The following is a 21,880-nucleotide window of genomic DNA, read 5'->3' on the forward strand; positions in this document are numbered from 1 at the left end:
TCATAGCTTCGCATGCGGGCAATGAGCGCATCTACCTCGACAAGATCCCTAACGGTGGGCACGGTTCCTCGGTCGAGCCGGCTGCAGCAGCACGCAGTTTAGTCAGACAGCACCAGTGATGTGGCAGGAAAGGGGAACGAGTAAATACTAATGTCTGCTCTACTCGAAGATTAGTGTTCAATACAAGGTCTGTACAACTCAGCAACTTCGGGGCACATTTGTGCATCTGTGCTTAATTGATTGATTGATTTTTAATGGCTCAAGGGCCAAGTATGGACAAAGAGCGCCAATGACGTGGTAGGAAAAGAAAACAGGTATAACTAACAGTCGTTACACGCGGTGCAATGCAACATGAAGCTTGCGTAGCCCATAGCAGGCAATGCGTACCCCATAGCAGGCAATGCGTACAAAGTAGATGGAAGATCTTTATCCTGATTGATCACCCTTACAGTAGGCTCGCGATAATTCAAACTCGGATATTTCATACTTCCGTTTAATTCAAACAGATCTGAAAATTTTGGTTGTCCCGCTATGTTTTAATGTATTTATAAGCCGCTTAATTCGAATGGCGTTTTCGCTTAATTCATACTTTTTTGTTCTCGCGGCCCCGCTGAGTGCGCTTCTTTCCAAGCACCGGTGCACCACAGAGAAGCAATACCCGCAAAGCTTGTTTTTGCGAGTGTTGCTTCTCCGCAGTGCACCGGTGCTCGGAAAGAAGCGCACTCAACGGGGCTGAAGCGGGAGCACATTAGCGGAAAACAGCGTTCACATTATGTGCTTCAAGACTAGCAATGATGACCAAGACGACATCGAGGATGAGGAACAGCTTGTGCACTGGCATCATGCTTTCTGGCCTTGAAGCCCATAATGTGAACACCGAGCTGGCGGAATATGCTAGTCGTGACGACGATGTGTGTGTTTGTCGTAATGACTCATTAGAGGACATAAGGAAGTAATGCCAGCACAGTGCAGCAGTGAGAGTGAAGATGATGATGAAGAAAGGGATGACTCACTACCAACTGTCACTTTGAGCACATCGCTCAGCTCCGGAAGTTTCTGTCTGCAAAGGAAGAGTTCCGTAAAGAGCTACTTGCGTTGGCTGGTATTGAAAATTTTGTTTCGAGATCTCGTGTACTGACTAAACAGTCCACAATCAACAACTTTTTTGCCGGATGAATAAACTTAACGTCACAGTTCTTTCCCCAATGTGTTATGCCTGTACTTGCTTATAATTATTCTATGTAGAGGAAACTGGCAAAAATCTGCTTTGTATGTGTAGCTATCCATGTAACAAATCATAATGTTGTCTAGTATCATATTTAGATGAATTTCAGATAATTCAAACTTCTGGTAATTCAAACTAAAATCTGTGACTTCCTGGAGTTTGAATTAATGAGAGTCTACTGTAATTATAATTTAGTATGATTTTCCGAGCGGTGCAGTGGGAATCAAATTCTGAACCGTATGATCCGCAAATCGACGCCTTTGCTCGCTGCCACTAGCAGGATGTGACCGAGGGCGCAATGACTAGAGAGAGAGAGAGAGAGAGAGAATGTGAGGTAGTAGTAGGCGACTGTTGGCACGCAAAGCTGGCTCCGAAAGACAAATCGTCGCTCCCCATAACGTCACGGCGTCGCAGGTCCTGAATAAATTTGTCCTCCTCGTTTCAATCATTCCGGTAGTCTCGGGGAATACAGGGATGTACTGTGCGTGCAATGTATCCAAAATCACCGAAAGCTTTTTGTAACCAAGCATGACAAATTGTAACCTATGCATCACGGATGATCAAGCTAGTCGAATGTTGACAGGAAATCCTAGCCCCATACACGTTCTGCGTAAAACTGGATGCCGCGACGCTATGCGCTCTCCCGGCTCCCCAGGTGAGCAACCTGGAACAGCAGCAGACGGCGCTGGCGACTCCTCCGCTGCCGCCGCGCCCGGCCTCGTACACGCCCAGCATGCAGCAGGACACGGCGCTGAACAACTTCGACACCGTGCGGAGCTACGGGAGCGCTGCCGACGACCTCGAGTCCCGCTTCCAGCCCAACCAGCTCAGGGCCCACAAGGAGCTCAGGGCCAACCTCAGCCCCAGGACACAGGGCCCCCCGTGCAACTCCGCATCCGATACCGCCTCCCTGCACAAGGCGGCCTGGGATGCGGACAAGGAACGCATCTACCTCGACAAGATCCCTAATGGTGGGCACGGTTCCTCGGTCAAGCGTATCTGCTGTGGCACGCGGTTTAGTTGGAGAGCACCAATGATGTGGTAGGAAGGGGGAACGAGTAAATACTAGTGTCTACTCTACTCAATGATTAGCATTCAATATGAGGTCTGTACAACTCAGCAACTTAGTGGTATATTTGTGGATCTGTGCTGAATTGATTGATTGAGTTTTAATGGCTCAAGCGCCAAGTTTGGACAAAGAGCGCCAATGACATGGTAGGAAAAGAAAACAAGTAAATAATGGCTAGGCTACTTAATCTTTAGTATACAATACAATGTCTGTACAGCGCAGCAACTCTGGAATATATTTGAAGGTCTCGATGTCTGTTAAGAAATTAAGCATGTTTTCACAAGATGCAGCGGACACGTGGCAAGGTGGAAGAGAAAGAGGATATGGTGCCTGCTGCTTACAAAGAATGCGAAAGTGGTGTTTCCAATGTCTTTCCTATGCTAAGCACGAGATTAAGGCATGTAGAACTACCACAGTGCACTTGCCACCCTTTTCACGTTCAGGAGGGGAAGTCGCGGTTGTCATGGTCAGCTATTTCAACTCTTAATTTATTTAAGGGCTTTGTCTGAACACCACCAAAAACTGCCCCGAATTGTGTGACACGGATCTCGAGGGAAAAGTTGTACAGGAGGACACACAACCGAGAAGAAAGAATGAAATTCCAAACGTCCTTCAACGAAAATTGAATTTGGGGTCCCCGGATTCAGAGCCTGACGCCCTCTACCGCCAAGCCTAGGGGAAGACTCGTGAAGTGATTGTTACTTTACTACACTGAGGGCTCTGCATGACTACATCATTATCATTGTACGACCATGTTACGTGATTTCATTGTCACGGGAAAGATTCCTGAGATCTGCAGGAGAGTGGGGAAGCGAGCGAAACCGCCAGATTCTGTGTATACCAACTTTGTCCGTAGCCTAAAGGGATACCAACAGCACAAAGTATGAATTTTGTTCTTCTCGTGAAACACTAGACAAAGTGTTTTCAAACTTTTCCTCCTCAAGGAACGCTGATCTCTCTCGATTAATAGCAAGAACCCCATGTGGTTTCTGTATCGATGTAATGATGCGGTGCGGCCCTAAGAGGCATTGCATATTAACACCGGCCAGGTCACACAGCGACCAGTGCACCAGCGGAGGGCACCGTGATGTCAGAGTAAACAGGCACTATGGGAAGTCGTTCCTCGCGACTGTATCCTCCTCGGTGCCCACAATCTCACGGAGGCTTATTCTGGAGAAGACCGAGATTGTAGCCGATACTTTGGTTACACACTAAAAGATCCCAAGGTGGTCGAAATTGATCCTCTATCCTCTGCTGAAACGTGCCAGATGCCCTTCGTTGCTTGGCACAAAAACGACCGATTTTTAGTTTTACTCCTCGGGGCTGCATTCGGGGTGTTTTGTGGATTCTGCTGGTTTTGTTATTAATGAATATGCGTGATTTGAAAGGTCTTTGATTGCTGTGGCACGGCTGAAGTGAGGTGTTTCTCTTCCCCCAGATCTAAAGGCTGCCAAAGCGATGCTTCCACCCATGTCCCAGAACAGGAACCTCTCTGCCCTGCCCGCTAAGAGTCCTCCCAGCGTTGGAGTCAGCTCTGCAACCAGCCTCGCTTCCGAAGATCTGCCAGGTGGGGAACCTCTCTTTCGTTGGTCCCCAAGTCGTTCTTGCCAACATGAGTAGTTGTTGCTGTTTTGTTTTCAGTTTCTCTGTTAAGCCTTAAGGCTAATTCCCACACACTTGCCACTCTTTATGACCGAAAGGACTTAAAACTGGTTTTAGGCCCCTTGTGCACTGCTTACGGCCGGCTCCGTAGCAGCGCAGGCTTAGTGGTCAGGCAATTGGTCAGGCAAAAGTTGGTCACAAGAGTCACAGTCGCAAGAGGCTTAAAACTGGTTTTATGCCTCTTTGGTCGTGAGCAGCTACAAGTGTGCGATCCAGCCTTCAGATGTTGAAGAAAGATAGTGCAGAAAGTTAATTCATTCTAATTTCAAGTAGGTGCTAAATTGGTTTGAATTAAAGTTGGATCCGACGAAATTAAAATAAAGAAGGCCATATTCGATGCCGGGTAGACCCCTGAAATGCTCACAACTGCCGCTTTTTCATTAGCCATAAAGGCATAGCTGTAATCGCCTTCTGCTTGTTGTCTTGGGTAGTAATGGTCGTTGGGACCTGTGCTCGGATGCAGCAGTAGGGTAGGCAAGGTGTGTGACATGGAGCGCCTTCATACCTGGGCTGTATTCATTTTTCCTACTCTTCCCGCCACAAGCAGTTCGCCATTGATGTTGCTGTACTTGATTCCTGGAACCTTTGAGCTGACGCAGAATCGAAGGCGATAACCGCGAGCTAGCTCGTGCTTTTATAACTTTAAAAATAGAGAAACTATGGCATGCCACCCGCAACACGACTCGGAAAGCCTGGACTCGGATGCCAACTGGAAAACAAAGAGAGCAGAGGACGGTTTGAGCTAAACGGGTTGAAGCGCAAAAGCACACAGCTCTAAGCAGTGCATGGATAGGTGGATACGGTAGGACCAGTGGACCTTCTTGAGTGGGGTGCTCGGTGTAAGGTATACATAGGCATGGACACCGCGTGCATTGCAGCTGCCAGTTTAAGTTGATCCTCTCCTCGCCTTGGTTGCAAGCAGCGCCACCAGATACCTTTTCGATCAGCGACTAGTGGTAGGCTGTCGCGAGCCCTTTTTTCATGCTTTTCTTTTAAGAGGTAAGCCTTTTCCTAAAGTTGTTTTCTAAGTGTGCCACATCGTGTAAAATTCAGCGCTAAGCACGTTGTTTAGACAGAGTTTTGACATTGACCCTAGTTTCGTGCCTCGATTGCGTGATTGTGTCAAAGTGGACAGTGAAAAGGTATCCGGCACTATGTTTGAACCTGTGTTCGTGGAGGCCATAGCAGACGCACCGAGCAAAAAGCGCGTGTGCCCGAGTATCATGATCACTTTTTTGTCTTTGTTTATTTATTTTTTTCAGTTGCGCCGTAGGCATAAGCTAATTAGGTGCGAGCCAATAGGACTTTCTCCAGTCTATCGCGATGCAGCGTTTGCCGTACTGTGTGTCCTCACCAAACGAATATCGTACACCATGCTCTGGCCACATGTGGCGCCACGTTTGTTCCCTTTGGTGGACGGCACATATTTAGAACCGTTGTTCTTAACCCTTTCACTGCCACCCTCAGGACGACTCGTTGACCCCCCTACGCACACCGCACAATATTCCCAAGTGTGCTCAATTTGCGTTTTAAGCTCGCTTCTGAGGCAACTCGTGTCAAAAAAATAATGTGGGCCGCCCCTTGACGGACAATACAATTCATGAACCATCAATATATTCTGACTGCGATTAAATCCCTAACAAGAAAGCAGCTTATCTAAGATGCTCGTTTATGTCGGATGTCATGGATGCAGTTGTCGAGCAGATGGATCTTTTCTGGTGCCAGGTACTATCTGCGTTTACATCAGTAGATCACATACACCGGTGGAAAGGCATGACTGCACATGAATTCTATGTATTTCTGGCTCTATAACGCTGATGGTGCATGCAACGAAAAGCACTATTCTTGAGTTACAAGCCTAAAACGTCCGCCGAACCGACATGTGAAAACAAAAATGGCAAAGGGGGGGGGAGGGAGGGAGGGAGGGAGGGAGGGAGGGAGGGAGGGAGGGAGGGAGGGAGGGAGGGAGGGGGAGGGAGGGGAGGGGAGGGAGGAGTAGTCAGAAAAAAACTTGGCAGTGAAAGGGTTAATAACCAAAAGACCAACAGCAATTGTGTGTTGTAGGTAAAATATCTTTACTTTTATTCGCAATTATTAATTCTCGACTTTTGGCTTCTTACGGGTTTTGTTTCTGTAATGCTCCGGGCGTGCATAAATGCTTCGTCAAAGGCCTTTTAAGCCACCGCTCCCGAGCTTTTTGTCGTCAGGGCCCCTTAACACTTTTAGGGATCGCTCACAGGCCTGTATTGAATAGACTTATATGACAAATGGAGGAACTGACGTCGCCGTAAATCGGAAAAAACTTGAACTCGTCAATCCAGCCAAACACCAATCACGTTTATCATCTCTGACATTCTGCAAACGGGCCTAAAATGGCTTTGCAGAAGAAAGTGAGCATGGCAATGCATATCCGAGCAGTTGAACAGTGCGCTCGCTATTAGAGACTCCTTAGAACTGTACAATAGCTGCAAATGTGTTCGGTCCCACAATTTAACTAGGGATGCCGCGAACTTTTTTCGAATCAAAGTTTCGATGATCGAATCAAGCGGTTCGAAAGTTTCGAAAGATTTCGATTTTTCGAATTGTCTATATCGTAAAATTCGACGGAGGTCGAATTTTCGAACTTGTTAAGCTAAGAAGTTCGACGCTTTTCGAACTGTCGAACTTATTACGCTAAAAAATTCGATCTTTTTCGAACTTATTGCGCTGCAAGGTTCGATGCTTGTCGAACTTTCGAACTTGACTGACCAAAAAGTTCGATGAATTTCGAACTTTCGAACTTATTTATCAAGAAAATTCGAAAAGTTTTGAACTTTCGAATTCTAAAAAGTCAGAAGTTCGACGAACTTCGAACTTTTAGGGTAAAAGTTCGACGTTCGTCGAACTTCGAAAGGCCGGCGGACGGTTTCATTTGATCTCAAGTAGTGGGGTACATTGGTAATTTTTTTTTCTCGAACTTTTACACGCGGTGCTGCGTTTCTTACGAAAGACATTGTCATTTATTTCAATGTTCTGGCATGCTTAGGTTTAAAGAAATAAATCCCCGAAGGGGCGAGGACGGACGACGGGTTTTTGACGATTATCGTTTGTGCCAGATTTGAAGCACGCTGCAGCCGGAGCTATTTATGGTAGATATGTTATACTTTTTTAAGAATGGTCTATGTATAGCCGAGGTAAGTGCCGTCTTAAGATGTGATTACTGTTATTCAACGTGAGTTTCGAAGAAATGTCCAAACATGTATCTGCATGCAATTATGACCTAAACTTGATATTTATTTTCGTCTAAGTTGTTTGAGGTATCGCATTTAAATTAACACCACAGACAGTACATATCATTGCCATCTGCAGAATACAAAATAATATATTTATTGTTTTTTCACATTAAGGAATAAATTAACTCATTGCAGAAGATTTCTAGTAGTGTTCAAGTTCAGCACGTCATTAAAAGAAAACTTTTTTTTTTTTTTTTCACTTCTCGTTTTTGGGACGTGTTTCTTTTAGCCTGTACACATTTTAATAAAAGAAACTTGTTTCGAAGTTCTGAACCTCTGAATATGCAAGAATAGAACACTTCCGACGAATTCTTGATAGTTTTTTTTTCTCCTGCTTTTTATTCCCGCATTTATTCTTTTTTTTTTTCTTTTGTTACTATCGGCACAGGTGTTTAGGTCGAAAAGACATAGCTTTGAACTTCCGAACCACTAAGCATGTGACGAGCAGTGCCTTCTGACAACGAGTTTCTAACAGTGACCATCTACGCAACCTTTTATGCAGTGAAGAGCGACAGTAGCTATATATATGCATAAATAATTTCAGATTAAAATAAGCTCGACCACGCCTTCTTTCCCCGTATTGTTTTCTTTAACAGTCCGAAATACCTGCAAGGGGGAGAAGGAAGCTGAAGCCCCCCCCCCCCCCCCCCCCCTACCCTCTCTCCCCCCATTTTTCCTCTTCCGACGCCACTTGTATGGTAGAACGCTCCTCGACCTCGAGTTGTGTCGGCTTTTGTGCTTTTTGCGAGGCGATTCCTCCGTCCCAGAAAATAAAGAAAATAAACCTCCAGGACAATTATAAACTTCACCGGATCGGATTACTACCAGCGTGCAAGGGGTGGCGAGGTAGTTTGCCAGGTCGCTTCAAGGTTTTTCTGAGCCTCAACCTCCTGCTCGCCCCTGGCTGTTTCGAACTGGATGAGTCTCGTAAAACAGTGTGTTCGTGCAATCACTACTGCGTGATGCAGGTTAAAGGCCCCCCCCCCGGGGCTGGCGGTCACAATTCTGCACTGGCAAATATTCTAGCACGTCCGGGACACTCGTGTCTCATTTAATTGCCTGACCAACTTCGCAGAATCTAGATATCACACCCTAACTTTTCTAAACTTGATTTTGTGAAAACCAGTGAGTCGTGAAAACGTTATTTGAAACTGAAACTGTAGAAAAACTTGAAAATCGGACTTCAAACTTTGAAAACTTGGATTAGAAAAAAATTCAAAATCTTCTAAGTTTTTTTGTTTTTTTTAAATTTAGCGTTAAAAGAGAATCGAAACTTTCGAACTTTTCGAACTTTATGCCAAAAGAAATTCGAAATCTTCGAATTGTTCGAACTTCATGTCTATAAAAATTCGAAGCGTTCGAAGTTTTCGAATTTTTTTTACAAAGAATTTCGAAATCTTCGAATTTATCGAACCTGAAGTAAAAAAATATTCGAAATATTCGAATTCGAAATTTTAGAAACCGTGAAAGCTTCGAAATTTTCGAATTCGAAACTCCGCTGTGGACAAAAGTTGCGAATTTTTCGAAATCGAACCTTGGTCGGTACGAAAATATCGAAATTTTTCGAAATCGAACCTCAGTTCGCTTTGCAAATATCGAAACCTTTCGAAATCGAACCTAGGGTGGTTCGCGGCATCCCTAAATTTAACCCTCTTCAGTGCCTTACCTGCCCCCGTGGAGCGATCTTCTAGTCAGTGCAGACCCCCACTAACGGTGCCACGAACCCCTAGGGATCCGTGGAGCACAGTACAACAGCCGCGGTCCTAAACAAAGCAAAAGAAGCCAGTGACTACAAGACTGAAGGAAAGCGGGAGCTCACACGTCTTATTGCACTTGCAGTTGATTTCTTTTTACCGGGTGAGACGTGGTACATTCCGCCCCCGATTCCCAGACGACGGAAGCCGTGGGGTAAGGATCGACCAGTGCCTGCGTGTGCGATCGCGATTGGTTCCTCGGATCTGTCTGCTAGAGGCTCGCCCACTAACGCCCATGATGCCTGGTCTGTTTGCTCACAGGAACGAGTCATGTGTTTGGTGTGATAGACTAACCCAGAGTTCTGCTGTGGCCCTCTTGTAAAGAACAGTCTGCTGTCGGTAATAGGGTCTTCGGTACTCGGGACCGCTCTAAAATCTGCCGGAAAAGTCGGCACCTGCGTGTAGCGATCTCAAATTTTCACCAGTGGCGCATTTTGGCAGTGCACTTTGCCTCGTGAAATTTCAAGGTGTAGGATCCCTTCGCGTGAAACGTGAGGCCGAGAAATTGCCAGAGCCAACAGCAGACGTCGACACAGACAACCGGCTGAGAGGGCATAGTGCTTGTGGCACCATTTTCTGGCAGGAGCAGCGAGCAGATGACGCACTGAGTCAAAAGCAGACAGTCGTCTGCTCGCTACGCCGATCTGGAGACAGCACCATAGGTGCAACCCTCGTCGACTTCGTTGTCTGTTTCGATGTCTGGCAGGTTTGTTGGTTGCATTTCTCGCAGGAAGCTACACCTTGAAACTCCAGAGGGAAATATATATAATGAACACCATTGGTTAAAGTTTGGTGCAGACGCCGATTTTTCTGGAAGATATTAGAGTGAGTGTGAGAATTGAAGGTACCCTATACGTACAACGTTTTACAATGACTTAGGTTAGAAACGAGCAATCCGCACAAACACTGCGAATTCCTTACCTTGAACAGAAACTGCTCTTGTTGGAACGTATCTCTGAACAGGTTCGGGTAAGTAAAGCCGATTCACTCACCAGAAGCTGTCAGACTTTTTTGGGAACAATGTTCGCTACATTGGTAGCTTCACTACATTAGTTCTAGCATTACAAGTGTATATTACACTTTTTCTATATATTTACTATATCAGTGTTCACCTCACTTGTACTGTAAATGCATTCATTCCTGTTATTTGGGAGTTGCTCTTAGCTGAGTTTCTCTGGGCGGTGTTTCACTTTATAAAGAGCCATCATTATTCATTCCCCGTGGCTGGCATGTGTGTGGTACGCACAGCTAGTCAAAGTATGAATCGAGAAAATTTTGCCTTCGCAAGTTCAAGATTAATTTAGCTGTCTGATGCTAATCTGTGGGAAGTCTTATTGTACTCCACTACTCCACGTCGACATTTTAATTTGGTGGGAAACTGCGTCGTAATCTCGTGAACAGCCAAGAAGGTTAATCTTTGGTTGAGCGAGGCTGATTCACCCTGAAGTTTCTGGGACCAAGGATAAACTGACACTTGTAGTCGTAATATGTGGCTGCCATATATAGGCAGCATGCATGCAAACTTTGTGACACGCTGCAATTTGTTCCCTGCCTGCCTACGTGCATTGCCTGCAGATACGGGGTGTTTGATTTTAATTCGAACAGATTTATTAGAAAATAAGATTCGTGAAAGGTACACTAATGCGGTCTGTGTAGGTGAGTTATTCGGCGAGGGGGACATCATGTAGGGGGCTAATCGTCACAATAAGCTGGATAAGCAACTTCAATGTGTTAGTTACCTTACGTTAGCGTCACCGAAAACCGCTAAATCAGTCAATTCTAGAGATATCCGAAGCTTGTGGTAAGTGCAGGGGTGCGCCAAAATTACCACTCGTGAAACAGGCACAACGTTGGCAATCTGAAAATGCGAATGAAAAGAGCGTCCATGGTGTCAGACCGCCAGCATTACACTTGTAGCACGTGTGGTAACTTTGCCGCACCACTGCAGTTCCCACATTTTACTTATATGGTGGCTTTCGAAGATGCTCAGCAAGTTTTCAATTGAAACCATGGTTATTTTTACTAATTAAAGGGTTGCAATTAACAAGTTTTAGTTGATCATCCGACTTGCTGTGATGATTAGACCCCTATAGTATGTCCCCCTGGCCGTATAACTCGCCTGCACAGGCTGCTATTAATGTAGCTTTTGTGATCTTAAAACAAACCTGTAATGCCTTAAAAAGAGTCTCTATATAATTGTTTTGTTGTAGATTCCCATGGGAGTACGAAATTATGAAATTACTTTATGGTGAGGGTGTTTGTGGAGAATAACATAGAGAACGAAAACAGACGACACGTGTCGTCCTGTTTTCGTCCTCCATGTTATTCTCCACAAACGTCCTCTATGTTATTCTCCACAAACACCGTAACTTAACCAGCACGCTCCATTTCCACGAGTACTTTATGGTTTTTCCAAACCATTTATGACAAAACCGTGTATTAATTTGCTTGGTGCTCCCTAGTTGGTCTGGATTGCAGGAGTTTTTTTTTTTTTTTGTTGAGCTTGAGAATGTGCGTGTGTTTGTTTGTTTGTTTACCTGTGTCCACTAAGTTCGTTAAGTGCTAACAACTGGCAGGCATTTTTAGTTTTGCATGTTCATTATATTTGTTTAGGAACTACTGATGTGCAGTTCTGTCATTGGATGACATATCATGTCAATATTTCATACAGCAAATATGGTTGCCACGCACTGGAGAACCTGTGAGGTAGTGTTTGTTATGTAATTTGTGAAGGAATTTACATAAGACAACCAAGATAAAAATGCAAAAGCATGACACATGGAAACTTTTCTCAAAGGTGCTCTTACTGTTTTTATTGTCAAATGCTACCTGACTGATAAGGTGTCATAGTGCTTTTCTTTTTTTCAGCCTCTTTTCATTTTTGTGTATGTGTCTGCATTTATTTATTTGCAAAATTTTACTGCCTGCACTTCATATTATTCTTGCTAAATTGACCTGTGGTGTCTTCCAACTAAAAGTAATGAAAGTTTATCTGGGTTTTAAATTCTATCAGTTAATTTTAAAAGTAAAAGGATAAAAGCCTGATAATTATTTTATGCTTTCCCGAGTTCTTTAACCTTTTCCCAGATTTTTTAACCTGTGTTTGGGACTTTTTCTTTTATTTCATTAGTGATTATTCTACCCTTATCTCGCTGTAAGGACCACTCAGTTTAACTTCAACCAACACTATGGCTTTGTTTTAGATCCGAATGAGATGAACCTGATCGAACGGAGGAACACTGGGAGCAGACATTTAAACACCCAGTAGCCTTTCCGATAAAAGAGCACAAAGTTGAATTACTTGATATAGATTGATTGTTAAAGAAGCATCAAAAGATTAGGACAAGGGAGACATGCTCACAGTCTCACTTGCGCATGTGCTCACCTTCAATAACTTGTACATTTGCTCACTCATCTATTTATTCATTCATTAATTCACAACTTCATTCACTCATGCATTCACATTATTCACTTGCTCTCTCAGATTTACTCACTCAGATTTGCTGAATCATTCCTTCATTCACGCATTAATTCATTCACAGATTTAGTCACTCATTCACAGACATTCATTCATTTACAGATTTATTCCCTTACACACACACACATTGATTCATTCGGATATATTTATACTCACCCATTCATTCATTCAAATATGGATTTCTTCACACACATGTTCATTCATAGGTTTATTCTTTCACTCCCTCACACATTCATTCATTCACAGATTTACACACTATTTCAAACACATATTCATTCACATATTTATTCTCTTACACATGCATTCATTCAGACTTGCTCGCATATTCATTCATTCAGAGATTTACTCCCTCACTCACACATTCATTCACTGGTTTACTCTTTCACTCACTCATACACAGATTAATTCGCTCACTAATTTACTCAGTGCTTCACACACATATTCATTCACAGATTTATTCCCTTACAGACTCACATTCATTCATTCAGATTTACTCTTGCATATGTATTCATGGGTTTACTCCCTCACTCTCGCACTCACTCGCAGATTGATTCCCTCACGCACACGTTAACTCATTCAAATTTACTCCCTCACCGATTCACTCACTATTTAACATTCATTCATTTGCAGATTTGCCCACTCATGCATAATTCACAGATACACTCTCTGTCATTCATTCATTCACAGATTTACTCCCACATTCATTCATTCATTCATTCACAAATTTACTCCCACACTCATTCATTCATTCACAGATTCACTCACTTTCTGGCATTAATTCATTTGTTGATTTGCTCTCATGCACACAACCTCAGATTCACCTCTCACACATTCATTAATTTACAGGCTTACTCTTTCACCCACTCACTCACACAATCCTTCAATCACAGATTGCTTTTTTTTCCCTCACACACAACATTAGGTCATTCAGATTTACTCTCTCAGAGATTCACTCAGTATTTGGTATTCATTCATTCACACATTTGCCCCCTCATGCACATATTCACAGCTTCACTTACTCTCTCATTCATTCATTGATTCACTTACTCTCTCATGCACACATTCACAGTTTCAGTGCTCCCACATTCATTAATTCACTGGTTTACTCTTTCACTTACTCACACAATTATTCGTTCGCAGATTTATTTCCTCACACACACATCAATTCATTCAGATTTACTTCCCCACTCCCTCACAGATTCTCTCACTATTCATTCATTCACATATTTTCCCTCTCATGCGCATATTCACAAATTCACTCACTTTGTCATTCATTCATTTACAGATTCACTCACTCTCTGTCATTCAATCTTTCGCAGATTTGCTCTCTCACTCAGACGTTCACAGACTTACTCTCAGCCCTTGCTCCCCCGCACGTGCTCGGAACGTAGAGAGCGAGCCGACCTTTGCCAACGCTGCCCTCCCCGCCCCAGGCTACAGCTGGGACTACTCGGACCTGACGACGGAGCAAAAGCCCCTGGCCAACATCAGCGAGGTCCCGGGCAACGAGGTGCAGGACTCATGCAGCCTGCGCAGCGGGGACTCCAACAGCCGCAACAGCCAGATGGACCTGCTGCCCGGACTCAAGGACGAGTCGGACTACGTGGGCGACTCGGAGAACAACGAGTCCCTGGACGGCCATGCCCCCTTCCAGGTGGGGAGGAGCAGCGACACGCCCCTCGTCGAAGGGGAACTTAGCAGAATTTCGATAGGCACTGAGTCACCTTGGAATTGGTCGGACACATAAATACACGCGTCTGAACTAATAACTCAAATTGCATGTCAAAATAACTTTTCAAGACAGAATGTCTCAAAGTGCTGGGATCTCTGAGGAAGGTGCAAGGGAATGCTAATGAAACAGTTACGAAATGTGCAACATGTACAGCCTCCAGATTTTTTAACAATATCGCACGAATGCCGACCGGCCGTTGGGTCAGAGCCTTACCGCAGCGTAAAACAGCAAGCCAGCGAGGCTAGATGTGTGCCTTCTGCCACATGCGCATAGTCTCGCTTACCTGCTGTTTCATGCTGCGATAAGGCGCTGATCTACTGGTCAATCGGCGTTTACACGTTATTGTTAAAAAATTACAGGAGGACACTTAAGCTTTGCCTATAAGTTCGGAATGCGATAGCTAAACATATAAAGCCCCACTCGTTCCCAAGTCTCGCAGCGTGTCTGCATGGCCTAGTCAATAGCGTGTCTGACTTGCAACTAAAGGGTCATAGGTTCGAATCCTGCCTCTGCCTAATTCTTAAAAACATTTTTTTAAGGCAAATGAATTACTTTATAAAATGAAATCATTCGAGACATATGCGGTAACCTTTAATTCGCATTACATGTCATGTTTTAATCACTTTCATTCCACGTGTGACATCACGCTTGACGTGAGCGTTGTGGGTTGTTTGAAATTCCTGCGCAAGGTCATGTGGCTGTGGCATCATGACCCTATCGGAGAATTCAGGATTTTCCAGTCCCGCCGACGCCGGCTTTTCTGTGACACGAGCTCTTTAAAGCTATGTTGCTTTAAAATCTGGAGGTTGTACATCAGAGACAATCAGTACAAAAGAGCGGTAAATTAGCAAGCATGGCATTGTAAATGCCAGACTTGCTATGGCAACGGGAATCAATCCCACGACCCCTGGACTGTGAGTTCTACGTTCTACCACTTTGCTAGTCGGTGGGTAGACACAAAACCGGCCGACTTTGTCCCTCTGAAACGTTGGGACGAAAACGCTGGACCGGCATTCAGCGTTGGCATCTGAACGGTTTACACGAAGAAAAAAATCCAAGACGTGCCCACCATCGCATAAGATAAAAAGGTTCGAGTTTGGAATAAAGTAATGTGCTATTACCAAAGAAAACTAAAAACAAACCGCAACATCCGCCACAAACCCTGAAGAATGCCACAAAAACACATTATGATGCTGGCTTTATCAATGGGATCAAGATAAATCAATAATTTTTTTGCTAATGGCGAATTCGACTGTTCGTTTTAGAGCACACCGAGGTTAGTAGACCAGATTTGAGATGGAGCATGTAATGCACACGGAGTCGGTCCGCCTCCCAATTCCCAGTGCAATATGACCACTCCTCCGAGATTGGAGGATGCCTTCCGGTCATTCACCTTCCCGGGAATTCCCTCCCCCAGTCCCAGATCTCAAAGCACATGTTTTCGCAATGGCGGCGCTAACAACACGTGTTCATCACACTAACAAAGTTAATGATGATGTGAAAGATGCGTGTCCATAAGCGATACATGCATCAGCATAGCCCACTTGATTCTTTATCACAACTTTCACGGCCTATAGGGGCCGCTCCCATTGCTATCAAAACGGCTGTCATCTAAATGATTGTCGTAGAACAGCTAAACGAGGTTCGGTCCGTGATGCGGAAGTAATGATAATTTTGTGAAATCCAAGCGATATGAAAGCTTTACGTCCTATCTTTGCGTCTCGAAGGTGTAAGCAGGCATCTCTATGTTGAAGTCCATCATCCGGGAGCTAAGGAGTGCGATTCTCACACTGCGGTACCACCATCATTGAAAGTTGCAAATACTTGTGAACAGTATCCAAACATGTCTCGATTTTCGGCCTCCTCTGCGGAGGTCTGGAAATGTAGTCAAATTCTTGGGGGACATACAAGCAATCCTCGTCGTCGCTGCTACTCAAGCCGCTGCTGCTAAAGGAGCTGCTCGAGCAATTCAGCGACGAACTGTCATCAAGCAGCAGCAGCAGCAGAAAAGTGGGCGGCACTCCGCGAGCGGCTATTACGAATTCTTCCGAGCTTTGGGAGGAAGGAGCTCATATGTGCATGCTGAGAGTTGGCCAGGCAGGCTTCCGGTCGAATCCACCAAAATCGGCGGTGCGACTTTTCTTGGTATCTGGATCGGGATTCTGGAGTGGGAGTTTATCTGAAACGACGAATTGAACACGTCCGTTTCGCTCCCTACCGCCAAGTGAAATAGGCAGAAAAGTCTGTCCCGGCATGCACCAAAACGACCAGTGGGATTCGCCATTAGTTATTAAAGTTTCAGATTTTGTCCGAGAGGCTGAAAGGCTCTAATGGCAACACTGGAGACACGACGTCAGATGTTGTGTTATGGTTCAATATGGGGGCAGCAGAGCTTGTGCCAAACGGGTTACAAGAAGTTTGATGGTGTGAAATGAATGCTAAAAAAGCTCACTCCGGCGAAATGGGAAAAAAAATGTGTTTTCTACACTGCCTGTGCGACTTGCAAGTTATGCAATGCCCTCCCGACTGGGAGTGCCGGAAAATTCTAAGATTGTTTTTGGCGTCACCTTCATTTCGCCTTTTCTCAATAGCTATTTTGCATGTCGGAAAAAAAGTAGAGTTTGGGTATTCCGAAAATGAGTTTAACTTGTGTAGATGAAACCGTCGACGAAGCATCGGCAAAACAATGCGTCAATGAAACATTGTTCAATTAACTGAATGCCAGCAGAAGGGGGGGAGGGCTTATTTTGACGCGGACCTTTTACATATTTTATGGTACAATGGTACAAAGTATGGTGCGAACGACCGGTCCCTTTTTCTAGGACTCACAATGCGGTGCCTTTCTTTCAGGGCTACGAGCAGCTGCTGCAGATCAGCGAGGACGACGAAGAAGAGCCAGCCCAAGGTGCCTCCCCGCACCGTTACGAGCGCCACCCGAACCAGTACCTGCCCTCGCACTGCCTGAGCAATGACCAGTCACCCGCAGACGACCTCTCGGAGGACGGAGTTGTGTCCTACGGCTTCCCCTCCCAGGGAGGCCGCGGGTTCCTGGTAGAGGGCGCCCCGTCCTCCTCCCACCTGTCCTGTTCCGACCTGTCCGTCAACAATGTGTGCGACATAGAGGACAGCGATGAGGACGACGACGACACGGACAACACCGTGGTGCAAAAACCGCCTCCCTCCACTACGACGACGGTGGTGTGACGGCTTACGTGTTGGACGGCTCGAGCAACGTCGAAACGACATCGATTTGGCACACGCCCCATTGGTGCCGCTCAGCATCAGCGTTGTGGGACGTTGCAACGTTGGAACGACATCTATTGGGCATCGACACGCCACATTGGTGCCACCCGGCATCGTGGGACGTTGCAACGTTGGAATGACATGGGTCCAGTGCTTCTTGAAATTGGTGGACGTTTCCAATGTCGTTGCGCAACGTTAGAATGACATTGCTGCGGCGTCCCTCGGACATCGTGTTGGTGACTCTGCGTTGGTGGGACGCTTACACATGGTTGTGCGACATTGTTTTGGCATTTTGTTGAATTTCCCAATACTGGGGCAAGAAATCAGAGTTCGACGTTTCTCAGGTTTCTTGTTTCAGTCTTGGGTCATTCGACAAAATGGTAAATACGCGCCAGCTTGCCCGCGCTCTCACTGTAATTTTGTTGGTTTGGCATTGCTCTGACGTTGCTTCGGCGCCACTGAACGTTGGTGGGACGGTTCAACTTCGTTGCCAAGTGCGGTGAACTGGAGGAATCGGAGACTTCCCGGCGCCATCGCTGCGCCGCCGCCGCCGTGATCTACGGTTGTGTGATGTGTGCCTTTCTTTTTTCAAACGACTTTTCTGAACACTTTAGGCTTAAGTTGAGTGCCGCGTCATAATAGGGCAAGGCTGTAGGGACAGAGTGAATTGATGGCAGCTTATTGCAGATTTATTCTTTTTCTTTTTCTGACATGTCAGCCGTTTTTACGCAGGTTTTAGAAATGATTTTACTAGTTACGTAGTGTTGAACATATTTCGTGCTTGGAACTTCTCTTATTTACTCGTCACGCCGCCACAGAAGAGCAAAGTCCCGAAAGTAACTTATTTTGGTCTTTTAGTTGACATCTTCAAGGGTGGGACAATGTTCGTAACTTTTCCATTTGCATTTCTACATTGTTCGCTCTTTTGTTTCAACGTTTTCATCATATCATCAAACTTGTCGGATTGTGAAGACACAGGTGTCGGGCACACTTGCAAATTTCTCCCCAAAACACAAATGAATGGGCGGCTAGTGAGTACAGTCACCCGGTTGAACCGCATTGTCACGGACTGCCGATAGCCACACGGTTCACAGCATTCGTCCCTGAATGCAGCTACATGCCCTGCCACCGTTTAGCGTCAGGAATCGCTCCTCGTCACGGGGAGGAAGTGCAGATCTTCGAACCTTTTTGTATAACCAAGCGCGGGACTGGCTCTCAGCGTAGACGGAATTCTCTTTGCCGAAGAAAGTGCCATTGTCACAGACCTTTCGTACCGTGGCGCGCGTGTATGTTGTTTCCGGGCGCCGACCATGAGAAGCTCAGGTAAACGACACTTATCGGTCAAGCGCCCCCTTCTTTTTATTGCGTGTGAAGCTTGTACCCGAAGGGCTAACCTTCAGGCGCAATTTTACGAAATACGTTTATCCGGTAATGAGCAAATTTATGTGCGGTTCCGACAATGCGGGAACGAGTATGGCCAAGTGGCTCGCTGGTTGGTTGGCTTTTGTATGCGAGTCTGAAAGCAGGGCGAAAATGGGCAGCTCGGCATTATAGTGGGTGCTCTCGCACTGTTTTGTTGCAGCCATCGTAGGAGGTCGCGTTCACATGTTATGTATTTAGGAATTCTTAAATTTGCTTGCTTCCTAGCTCGAATATTTTTGTTTATCGCCTTCGACGCGGCATTCTAGTTTGCGCAGCTACCACCTACTTCACGAGGATCATCCGCTTTGGTGCATGTCGTCAGTACCTGCCTTTATTTTTTTTTATAAGTTTCGTTGACGTCATTTGTTACAAACTAGATTTGAAACAATACACTCGTTTCCCTTTCCGGAAGACAGTTGTGACTGTTTGGCGTGCAGCGTTTAGCAGGAGTTTGTTGAAACGTCAGAGACTATTTTGGTATCCCATGCGCATGTACGTCGTGTACGAATCTCCCGTGTCTGCTTCAGCGGATGGAAGGATTCACGCGTAGTTAACTGCTAATTGTTTTGGCCCAGACTTCGGTCGTTTCCAATACGAGAACGTCATTCATATTATTGTTGCACCTGCACTTTCTGAGTTGTTCATGCGCATTGAATGAAGGGCTTGAAAATTTGAAATTAGCCAAAGTTTCGAAGTAGGTGACGGTATGAATTAGGAAAAAAGGCATCACAGAAAAGGAATGTGGCACCAATACCAAAAATGTGCATTTCGGGTGCAGCACTACATCATGATGCCATATTTAACAGAATTGCAAGGTACCGACTTCTCGCATTGTTTGTCTGGCTTGGATGGGAAAACATGTCTGAACATTCATTTAATCCATCAAAGGATTGTTTCTTTTATAAATTCAGATCATAGTCATTGAAACTGAATCAGTGTGACCAAGGGTAAGAAGGGTACTGATCTTAATGCAATGAAGTTCAGAATGGCACTTGTCTCTGTCCATTTGAACAGGGGCCTGAAAAGACTGTTTTCTTCCAAAGCGGTTCATTAAAGATATGGTGGCATAATTCTCACAAAAATTAATTTCAATATTGTCACGGGTCAAATCGTTCTTTGTAAACATCAACAAGACACAGGAAGGGACAAAAGTTAAGCAGATGAATGAATTTGTCTACTTGGTATTCATCTTTAGAGGAAAGCTGAAGCACTTTTCAAGAACTCTGAGTTAGGAGCAGATTTCTATATCTTTTTGTCCCATGAATTCAGTTATCGCACTTATCTTGAGCAGAAGTAAACATAAACCACATTTATTGTGAAAAATATGTGCAGTGGTTCTCATCGAGCATGCAGTGAACCTCTCTGCCGCCTGCTATTTGTCGATGAGCGTCGTGACGTCATTTTCGGCGTTCTTAAGCCAGCTTAGTGGAGAGCAAGGGTTCTTCTGATTCCGCGAGGACGTCACTTTTGCTAATTTTTAATTGTCGCAATTTTAATAGGCTGTTAAGACGCTCCCATTAATAAGATTGAAAAAAAAAACTTAAGGCACATTTTTTAAGGTGTCTTCATTACAGCTTTTACTGTTCATTTGAATTCAAATATCTCTTCAGCTTTCCTTTAAGTACAGTTTTTATATCTAGCCATGCGTTCGCAACAAGCCCAACAAACCACCATACCACTTAGGGCCCATTCACCCTTTCTCAATCGCCAATAATTGTCACGGCGATTTGTTCAATGTCGTAACACCAGCGCAGATCATCAATTGGCTGCCGTTAGCGCTGTGTCATCACTTAGTCAGTGACAAGTTAAGAATGCAGCAGAAGCGCCGCTGCCTTCTGTAGCACTTTGGCTGTGCTTGTTCATGAGACACCCAAGCATTATATTGAAGGTAAAAAGCTTTCGCTGGAGGAAGAGTTCTGTTGCATTCTTAACCTGTCGCCAACTATAGACAGTCCTCCAATCAGTGCTCCCTACTTGTCCCACATCGGGCAGTGCATCGGCATTTCGTGGCAAGTCAAGAGAATTTAATGTTTGGGCCTTAGGTTACCTAGGTGCTGTTGTTTCTCCGTCATGTGTACATCGCATTTATGTGTTAGTAACAAAAATTTTACCTAGGCTATTTAGCAGTAATTAAAACGCGCTACTTCCACTCGATTTTTAAGGACTGCCTTTGTGTGAAAACATTCTTTTCAGGCTTAAGTCGTTTTGCAACTGAAAAATGTGTGTGAAGTTCATGCCGGATATAGTATCTTCTGAGAGAACCATCCACATATGGAAAAGCTGTTTTTTTTTTTCTTTTTTTAAATTTTACGTGCATTGCACCTTTTGTGTTCATGATTCTTGTGGTGATTCAAACTTGCAGGGTGATCGGTCGCTTGTAGGACTGGCTGTGTTCCACTGAGATGAATGGAACTGTCATGACATGCTTAAAAACTGACCTATGCAGACTTTCTGTGTGTGTGTGTGTGTATGTGTGTGTGTATGTATGTGTGTGTGCATGTACTCTGGAAACTCTTGGCATCAGTCGGTTGAATGTGGACTATTAATGGGTGCTACGTGAAAGGAGTGAGCTTATCGAGACCTCATTTGGCTTTCTTGTACTTGGAACAGACTTCCAGTGTGTATGTTCAATAAAGGTGAAAATGCTTTCATGTTTGCAAGGGCTTGTCATGTGCTTCTGTTTAAATCGTGAACACGAGAGCCAATACGGGTTGTCCCTATTGGAAGGCTCAATCTTTAACAATTAATGCGTGCAGATCGCAAGTTGCGTCATGTGCAGGGCTCGCGCGCTGCCGCTGCCTGCCGGCATGACCGTTTCTTTAGGTGTACCACGTAATTCACACTGATTTTACATCTTGCTGATTTACTAAATTAAGTGCCTGGAGGAATTCTGATGTACTGCGGTATCGGCAGTGTTGTGTAAAGGTATACATCTAAAATGTACTTGATGTACAAAGAAAGTAAGAGGTTGTGTACTTAGAGTAAAACAGTAAGTACACTGGATGCAATGCACTTGAAGTAAA

At 44.8% G+C, this 21,880-nt stretch overlaps 1 protein-coding gene across 3 annotated transcripts in view; it reads left to right on the top strand.

The window, feature by feature from the left end:
• Positions 1 to 21,517, top strand: part of LOC121835550 (fat-like cadherin-related tumor suppressor homolog) — a 123,376-nt gene extending 101,859 nt beyond the window's left edge. The window contains exons 36-39 of one of the 3 annotated variants that reach the window (XM_042289932.1): positions 1,881 to 2,196; positions 3,733 to 3,861; positions 13,780 to 14,114; positions 17,043 to 21,517. In XM_042289932.1, the coding sequence (XP_042145866.1) occupies positions 1,881 to 2,196; positions 3,733 to 3,861; positions 13,780 to 14,114; positions 17,043 to 17,396 (1,134 nt within the window). In that variant the 3' untranslated portion in view covers positions 17,397 to 21,517. Of the gene's footprint in view, positions 1 to 1,880; positions 2,197 to 3,732; positions 3,862 to 9,067; positions 10,052 to 13,779; positions 14,115 to 17,042 lie in introns of those variants that run through there. The other 2 variants (XM_042289933.1, XM_042289934.1) reach the window with 2 other exon arrangements.
• The last annotated feature ends 363 nt before the right edge of the window (positions 21,518 to 21,880 follow it).

This window comes from Ixodes scapularis, unplaced genomic scaffold, assembly GCF_016920785.2.
Source record: "Ixodes scapularis isolate PalLabHiFi unplaced genomic scaffold, ASM1692078v2 PGA_scaffold13__105_contigs__length_92229423, whole genome shotgun sequence".
In the NCBI taxonomy this organism is placed as follows: domain Eukaryota; kingdom Metazoa; phylum Arthropoda; class Arachnida; order Ixodida; family Ixodidae; genus Ixodes; species Ixodes scapularis.